The 9,651-nt window shown below is 43.2% G+C and overlaps 1 protein-coding gene across 1 annotated transcript; it reads left to right on the forward strand.

The window, feature by feature from the left end:
* Positions 1-8,387: 8,387 nt before the first annotated feature.
* On the forward strand, positions 8,388-9,381 carry LOC308655689 (olfactory receptor 2T1-like; the record flags this gene model as incomplete). Its single annotated transcript, XM_081305821.1, has 1 exon — positions 8,388-9,381. One exon carries the CDS (start codon positions 8,388-8,390, stop codon positions 9,342-9,344), a length of 957 nt encoding a protein of 318 aa, XP_081161947.1. The 3' UTR covers positions 9,345-9,381.
* Positions 9,382-9,651: the final 270 nt, after the last annotated feature.

Here is a 9,651-nt window from a genome sequence, read left to right on the forward strand (position 1 = left end):
CTTGGCTGTGGCCTCTGGTTAGCCTGCCCCTCTCTTGCTGTGACCCTGTGGAGGCCACCTGTCCACTGCAGTCAAAGTGTGACCCACAATTCTACCATTACAAGCCTGGAGGACATCACAGCCTGAGAGTGCATGCAGGGATGGTGTGTGGGAGGAGGGTGTCCAGGGACAAGGGTCAGGGGCCACTGTGCCTGGACACAGGATAAGTGATCCTTTCTTCATGGTGTTCTTTACCTCCTTGGGGAAAGAAACAGTAAAACAAATGTGCAGACAAATTAATTACTAATTGCCATGCAGTCTACAAAATTAAAACATGAGGCTCTCAGAACAGAACATAATGAAGGCTTTGGCTTAAGAGGTTGGGAGTTTGCAGTGGCTTGATCCTGGAGCAGTGAGTAGGACAATCACTGTAGCATACAGAGACCCAGAGACAGGGGAGGGCAAGGGAGGCCAGAGTAACTGAGAAGGCTCTGGGCTGGACACAGGCGTCAGAAGGGAGCAAGGGGTGAGCTGAGACTAGAGAGGCTCACAGGGGCCCAGACACAGGAAAACCTGAAGGCCTTTCAAATACCTCACTCTCCACCCTCCTTGTGGATCACCATCTCTGATGACTGTCAGAGCAGGGAATGATGCGATCTGATTTGTATTCCACAGGTGAAGAAGTTGTTGAAGGAGATGAGGACAGAGATGATAGGGAGGGTGTTGTGGGTGTGTCCCCAAATATACAAAAGATATGATCCAAACCTACACTCAACTCTTTGAAAACACAAAATAGACAATGCCTTAGAATTGTCCAAAATAAAGAGAAGATACAAGTTATAATTATCAAAAAAGCACAAATAACCAATAGGAGAGAATGTACCAATAGCCAGTAAGAGAGAAGGCAGAAATAACCAATAGGGGAGAAGGTACAACTGACTAATAGGAGAGAAGGTACAACTAAACAATAGGAGAGAAGGTACCAATAACCAACATGAGGAATACAAGCAGACAATACCACAGGTCCTACAGATCTTAAGAGTATCACAGCAGCATATTTTGAATGACTGTATGCAAGGAAATTGTAATTTATCCTAAAACTGACAAATTCCTATAATAATTGAATCTGTAATTGAAAACCTTCCACAAAGAAAATGCTAGACCCAGAGTAGATCTCCGGAGAATTATTTCAACATTTAAGAGAAAATAACACTAACCTTAAAAACAACAACAAAAAGTATTGTAGTGAACTGAAAAAGAGGGAGCACTTCACAGTACTGGTCTTCGAGGCCAGCCTAGTTGTGTTTCCAAAACCTGTCAGGCACCACAAGAAAGAAAAACAATCAGCCACTCTTTTTGATGAACAGAGATATTAAAGTCCTTAAAACTATCAAACTAGTTCAGCAACATGTAAAAAGAAGAATATACTATCAGAAAGTTGGGTTTATTCAGGGATGTAAGGTTATTATAGATTTTAAAATTAATTAAGGTACCATACACATTAACATAATAAGAAAGTCCACCAGCTCACCTCTAGAAATGTGGACACAGTAAAATCCATAAAATTAACCTCCATTCATGATTTTTAAAGTTCTTAACCATCTAGAAAAAAAACAGTACTTCTTAAGCCATATGTGAGATACTTATAGAAAATTTACAACAAGCAGCATATCTAATCAATGAACTAGGAACACTTTTCCTCTGAGCTAGAGAACAAACCTATGCCTTCCATTGGCCTTTTACAGCATCCTGACAAGAAAAATTAAAAAAAGGAAATGAAGAAATAAAACTATCTAGACATGATTGCACATGAAGAAAATTCAAAGAATATTCAAATAAACTATTAAAATTAGTAATTTTAGAGATGCTGCTGGCAACTATATTTTAAGTGTATTTTTATCTAAAATGTAATTTAAGGGATAGAGATGGGGTAGAGCAGATGGCTAAAGATCTGGCTGAGAGAGTAGAGGTCATGGAGGTGCCCTTGGAGGTAGCCAGGGATGTCAGGAGATAGGTTACTTACTGGGAAAGTAAGAGAAGCTAGTGCATTGAGAGGCAGGTCTCTCACTGTTGGTGAGGGGAGTTACAGATTTGGAAAGGGGGGAAGGCCAGAATAAATCTTGTGGTTGGGTTGAAATTAGAGGCATCAGTATGAATTTGTGGTTTTTAATAGACAGAGGTCATTAGATATACAATAGTTACGAATTAGGTATACACACACACATTTAAAGAGGAATTAAAAGAAATTCCACACAATTTCTTCCAGACATTAAGAGAGGTAACACATCCTAACTCATTTTATGAGACCAAAATTACCAGGAGACCAAAACCAGATAAAAGCAATATAAAAAGAGAAAAGAAAACTATGGATCAATAACCCCCTGAACTCAGACTCAAAAATCTCAGCAAAATATGAGCAAACTGAGTCCAGCTATATGTATAAATAATTATACATCATGACCAAGTGGGGTTTATTCTAAGAATGCAAAGCTGGCTCAGCATCTGGAATTCAACTAATGTATTCCACCAGATTAACAGACTAAAAAGAAAACCAACTTTGGAAAGAAAAATAAAATACCTGCTCCAACTGTGGTCCCACTTGGTTCCAGGAAAGAAACCTGGCCCTCCCTGGGTCCATGCAGTCTGGCACTTTCCCGGGCTAGCATGTTGTGCATATTACATCTTTATATGCTATAAGCACAACAAAGCATTGTTTTGGGTATTACCCTATAATACCCTATGATGTATTTTAAAGAAACTAGGAGACACAATGAGCAAGTGTAAATTTGAACATTTCTATTGCAATTGCTTTAATGGCATCTTGGAGAACACAGAAAATGCAATATGCGGATAGACTATCTCCTGATTACTTATGAAATTGCCTGCTTTGTTTTCTTTGGTATGAGTTCAGATCACTGTCTGAGGCCACCTACTCTCAGTCCAAAGAGCTTCCTTTGGTATTTATTAAAAGAGAGGTCACAACAATCAATGTTATCAGTTTTTGTTTTCCTGGAAATATCTTTATTTGCTCTTCATGTTAGAAATATGGAAGTATTTTTGTGGAGTCAAGGGTTTTTTGCTGTCAATACTCTGGTCATGTCTCCCGAGGGTTATGGGAAGTCAGATGTCAATCTTACTGGGTTTCACTTGTGTGTGATGAATTGTTTTTCCCTGACAGGTTCCAAGATTTTCTTACCTTTGGCTTCCAAAACCTTGACTCCAATGTGTCTGGATGTAGATATTTGTTTGCATTTACCCTACTTGGAGTTTATTCCATTTTCTGGATATGTAGGCTAATATTTTTTCAACCAATTTGGGATATTTTCAGTCTTAAGTCTTTATTTGCATGTTTAAGTAGCACCTTTGTTCACATTTCTCTGTGAGGAAGAGCTGGCAGGGAACATTCTGATAAAGTGCTCAGGAAACAGAGTCTGATACTTTGGAGCCCAGCAGAAGTGCTGTTCTCAAAGCCCCTGTGACTCTGAGGCTACTTGTGCACTCCCAGGGGTGCCAGGCTCATTAACTGTGACAAGTGTGTCTCGGGCTCCTGAGGTCAGCAGGGAGAGAATTGTTCAGCCCAGGAGCTCTCCGTGCCTTCTCAGAAAACTACGTAAACTCCTGTCCCCTCTCACTCTGAGGACTCCCTGTCATGCCAGGGTCCCCTAATGCAGAAAATCCAGGTGAATTCAGCATTTATAAGTGAGTCTTTTTCATGCTTTTTAATTCTTTTTTCCTTTTACCACCCTCCATCCCTTTATGTGCTATTTCCTTGTGAAGATGGGAAGCAAATGTAACAACATTCTTAGGAGGCTGGAGACTTCTTGTGTTTTGTCCTGCACCCTGACAACACTGGATGAACCAGACCTTGAAGGACTCTCACAACTGTGAATTCCTCTCAGTATAAAGTGGAGGACAAACTATGACCTCTGAATGGACCGTTTTCTCTTCTAACCAAAGAACTCCCTCTTTGAAAAGTCTCTTCATTCTCTGACCCTAGTGTAGGTGCACGAGGTTCCTGTGTTTTGTTGGTAAGTTTTGTTTTATGGAGACCCCTGTAATCTTAGCAACATGTTTTTATATTTTGTCTCAAAATTACACAACTCTGTAATTTTAACAATTACACAACTTTTCTGTGAAGATAACTGTTTTCATCTCAACGATGTGATGTGTCTACATCAAAACAGAAAATAATGTTCTCATGCTGTCCATGAGTGGACAGCATTTCCCTTCACCTATGTATTATAATGGGCTCCATTGATGACAGCTAGAAAATGCAAAAAGAAAATAAGGCCAGTTGAAAATAATTATGAAACCATACCTAGAATCAAGGAAATTTTTCAGTACTGGAAAACTGCACCTACAGTTAACTGTTGTGATTGCATCTTAAACTGAACATTGCAGTTTAAGATGCAATCACAACAGTTAACCATTCTAAGTACCAGGACTTGAGGACTTTGGCACAGAAGCCATAGATGAATGCACGTGAGAATTGGGGGTGCAGAACCTGCCAAAGAACACAGGGTGACTGCAGTGGTACTCACATTATGAACGTTCAACATTCAAAGGGAAGAAATCTGCAAGCTTCCCAGACCAACTCCTGTAGGACAAGGGACTCCAAAATTAACCTCTCTTTCCTGTCTCAAGGCCTCATTTTCCTGTCCCAAGCCCTCCCTTCCTGCCCTAAGCACAATAAAAATTCCAATTGGGCTGAGCCCCGCGTGATTCCCCAGACCCACTCTCGCTCTGTTGGACTAGATGGTCTTGCCTGGGAGTGAATCTCAATAAAGCCTTGTTCAGCAGCCTTTTAATCTGCCTCCTTTTGGTTACCCGTGCCTGACCTTACAACTTCCAATCGCAGCAACGTGGGAGGAAGAAATTTGTGGCACAGGAGCTCAAGCAGCCATGTGTCCCTTGTGAAGCAGGAGTGGCCATCTGTGGGTGTCAGGATGGAATACATGCATTCCCTTCCCCCGGTGTGTGGCACTGTGTGATGAGAGGTAATTGAAGTCAGCCTGAGAGGTTTATCAGATAAATTCTTGCCAATGTTGTCCTGTATATTTTTTCTCTTGTTCTTGTTATTTGCAGGCTGAGCATATCTATGCCCCTGAAAGACATTCAGATTTTCTTCAGGCTTAATAACAATATATTGAGTTTCCTGAGAATTTCTGTGAAATACCATTTCCTTCAAGTAAAGAAATATTCTGTGGAAAAGGTTACAGGATCTGACTGTGGAAGTTTCTTCACTCTTTGGATTGTCTGGGTTTACATACCTGAAGAACAGCAGGTATTTGCAATTCACATCCATGCATCTTAGTAGCATATGTTGATTGCTTCAATGAAGAGACTGGGGACTCTCACATATTTACTAATAGTTTTGAAATAATTCACACACATATGTATGACACTGACATTTTACTTTCCACTGTAGGAAATATTTTCACCTGTAGCTAAAAATTTCTTAATTTAATCCTAAATCAGCCTGAATATTTTGTGATCCCAACCTAATAGGAGCAGGTACCAGGTTCATAGTGCTTGAGGGGAGTCCAAGGCCACAGGATTCATCAGTGTCATGACAGAAGAACTTGGTTCATCTAATGTGATTCTGTCTCACTGCACGCCTGCTCCCTGACTGCAGGAGTGGATCCTGTGTAAAGGGGCTCACTCCAGATGCTTCCTGATACATTCTTAAGTACTAAACCACATCAAAAGCAACTGACACCCAGCTTTTCACCCAGTGCAGATCCTATGCTCCCCCAGAGTGTATGATCTAACCAGGTGTGTGATTTAGAGTCCCAGTTCACATTGAGGAAGACTGCTCTCTGACAAGTTAGACCTCTGAGAGCAAGCAACAGAAGACTGCCAAGCTGGAGGAAGGACCAGCCCTTAGAATTAGCCCTGGCATTTCACCTCTAGGTACACACAGCAAGCTGGCATAGAAAAAGGAGGCACAGCAGACAAAGTTTTAAAGAATATTTAGGAGTGAGTAGGAACAGAGCAGAGAATGGCATTTGACTATACTACAACACTGGGTTCTTTGTGTTATTGAGGTTTTAGTGTATGATAGGAGTTAAGTGAACCAAGACTGCAGCCTAGGAAATCCCATGAGTGGACAGCATTTCCCTTCACATATGTATTATAATGGGCTCCATTAATGATGGCTAGAGAATGCAAAAAGAAAATAAGACCGATTGAAAATAATTATAAAACTGTACCTAGTATCAAGCAAATTTATGAAACCTGGCACTAAAGATTATAAAATTAGAAAAATTAAATAAATGTGGTCAACATTGTTTGCACTCTTAAGAAACAGCAGTTCTGGTTAAAATAACTTATGGTATCTCTCAATTATGAATAATTTTCACTGATCAATTGAATGATTATGTTATCTGGAGCCCAGCCAGGGACTCTGCCTGGATCCTATTGGCAGGATTCAATTAACCATCTGCATAAGAAAATGTTACAAAAGGAAAAAATGAATTTTGTGCACTTTGAAAAAGCTGGGGAGAAGCAGCTATGTCGTTTCTCCTTGGTCCCATAGAAGCATAACTTAATAGAACCAAAGCCAGGAGTTCCAGGTACAGACATTTAGTTTGGCTGGGCTGGCCAGACATCATGGCAGTCTCAGTTTCCTGGCTGCCCATAGTTAGTTTTTCAGTTTTTGGCTCTCATCATGAGGACGTTAGCAGATACAGAGAAACAATTGTCAGAAATTGCTTTTACTTTTAGCTGGGTACAGTGGTGCATGCCTGTAATCCCCAAAACTCGGGAGGCTGAGGCAGGAGGAAGGCAAGTTCAAGACCAGCCTAGCAACTTAGTGAGTCCTTGTCTCAAAATAAGAACTAAAATGCGCTGGGGATGCAGCCTAGTGGTAAAGTGTCCCTGTTCAATCCCCAGTACCAAAAAATAAAAAATAAAATTAAAGGGACTCTGTTTCAATTGCATATAGCTAAAAATGTAATAGACCACTTGGCTGTCATGTTTTACTTGATAACTGCAGTCTCTATCTAGCTATTGTCCTGTGTGATGGGTGAGAACACTGAGGGAACTGAGATCACCCAGGGCACCCTTCCCCCACTAACTGATGGTTTGCTGCTGACACTATGTTACTGGTGGAAGAGGGGCTTTACAGCTCCTCACTTCCTGGGTTGATTGCAGACCAAAGAGCCAACAGGTGTGGAGATCCTTCAGCTCAGCTTTGCACAGGGTGATTTCACAATGGTGTCAATACTGTTTAGTGGTGTGCTTCAGTGCCAATGACTCGGAGGCTCTCCAACACAGGTTTGGAGTGTTTAGAGGAGCCATGGATTAGTTTGGTCAAATTAACTCTGTTCAGAAAAATTATCTGTCATGCATTCAGCCTTAAAACACATGGAAGGCCATTCTTTACTTTCATAAGGGATTTCTTTGTTTTTCTTCATCAAAACCTGAAATTACAAGACACACTCAGTTTTTCCTAATCAAGAAATACTTAAAATATTAAAATTTCCAAAAGTGCATGTGATTTATAGCTCAATATGTATTTCCCTGTGTATTTACTCTGAATCATTCTTGATAGCACTAATTGCTAATTCTCATGCTTCTCAATCCTAATATCAATTCCTCATTATCCTGAAATTAACATTAACATTTATGTCTTAAAAATAAACAAAGAAAAGTGAGCAATAGTCTCCTATAGTAGATGATCCTTTTGCATCTGAATTTGCAAGAGTGGTTCACATTCCCCCATTCACTCATCCCACACAATTTGCCCACAACGTGAGTGAACTTACACTAAGTGTATTCTCAAGATATAGCCTGTGACTCCTGTGACCCTCGAGATGTAGAACATGACTCCTGTGACCCTTGAGATGTAGACCATGACTCCTGGACAGAGTGGGAGATTACCACCCATGTGGCTGAATGGCAGACAGACAACTCATAGGCAGATAAAGACGATTTGAAGATGATGGTTATGCTCACCATGACTGGGGGGCATTTAACAACGGTCCCAGTTGATCTGCACTAATGTGTGCTCACACTCATGTGTACACACCCACACACACACACAGAGGGAGCAACAACCATGGTACACTCAGTTGCCGCAGAGCATGGGTTACAACTTTATGTACTGTTCCACAAGTATTATCGTTATACAGTAGTAGCTGCTGACATCTTGTCCAATATAGTTAGTGAATTTATGGCTTAATAATGATCAAATTTACTAAAAAATCAGTATAGATTAACATTCTGATACAGATTAGTTGTTGCTTATCAGTTCTGAACTATTAAGAAAGCCATTTTAGACTGTTTCTTCCATCTCTTAGAAGTCTGATGCTTGACTACTAATCCGAATGTTCTGGTTTAATCCCCTGGGAAATGCCACCCTTCTACCTGGAAGACGTTGGGCTACTCCAGCCACTGCAGCCTCAATGGCAGGGGACAACGCGTCCTTCGCTGACTTCACCCTCGGGGGTCTGTTCGGCACCCAGGAGACTGGGGGCCTCCTCTTCGCGGTCATCTGTGTAGTCTTCTTCACGGCTCTGACGGCCAATGGGGTCATGGTCTTTCTAATCCGTGCCGACGCGCGCCTGCACACACCCATGTACTTCCTGCTCAGCCACCTGTCGCTCATCGACATGCTGTACATCTCCACCATCGTGCCCAAGATGCTGGTGGACTACCTGCAGGGCCAGAGGACCATCTCCTTCGCGGGCTGCACGGCGCAGCACTTCCTCTACCTGACGCTGGTGGGCGCCGAGTTCTTCCTGCTGGGCCTCATGGCCTACGACCGCTACGTGGCCATCTGCAGCCCGCTGCGCTACCCGGTGCTCATGAGCCGCCGCGTCTGCTGGCTGATCATCGCGGGCTCCTGGCTGGGGGGCTCGCTGGACGGCTTCCTGCTCACGCCCATCACCATGAGCTTCCCCTTCTGCGGCTCCCGGGACATCGACCACTTCTTCTGCGAAGCGCCCGCGGTGCTGAGGCTGGCGTGCGCGGACACCGCGCTCTATGAGACGGTGATGTACGCGTGCTGCATGCTGATGCTGCTGACGCCGTCCTCGGTGGTGGTCGCCTCCTACGCTCGGATCCTGGCCGCTGTCCACCGCATGAGCTCGGCCGAGGGAAGGAGGAAGGCCTTCGCCACCTGCTCTTCCCACATGATCGTGGTGACCTTGTTCTACGGGGCCGCCATGTACACCTACATGGTGCCCCAGGCTTACCACCAGCCAGCGCAGGACAAAGTCTTCTCCGTCTTCTACACCATCCTCACGCCCATGCTGAACCCACTCATCTACAGCCTGAGGAACAAGGACGTGGCCGGCGCTCTGCAGAGGGCCCTGCGGAGACTCCGGGGCTCTCAAAGAGTGTCCCGAGAGGCCTTCTGACAGCCGGCTCTGGTGTTGCGGATGGCAATGGGAACCCTGGCTTGGAGGCCGCGCTCCCCCTGCAGGAATGAACTGGAGAGAAGGGTTCAGCTGTGCAGGAGGAAAGCAGCTAACTTGAAAGTGTGTCCCCTGTATTTTCCTCAGCTCTTTTTCTGTTCTTACACCTCCTTTTTGTCCTACTCGGTTCACATGTATGCAAAATAAATACCCAGTGGTTTCCAGAAACTAAAGTTGGAAAATTTCCCCTGGGTTTTACCTTCTGGAGGATATTAAACCACTCGGAATCGCAAATGGCATGGGCATTAGC

This window comes from Spermophilus citellus (genome assembly GCF_964194105.1).
Source record: "Spermophilus citellus genome assembly, chromosome: 1".
Lineage (NCBI taxonomy): Eukaryota > Metazoa > Chordata > Mammalia > Rodentia > Sciuridae > Spermophilus > Spermophilus citellus.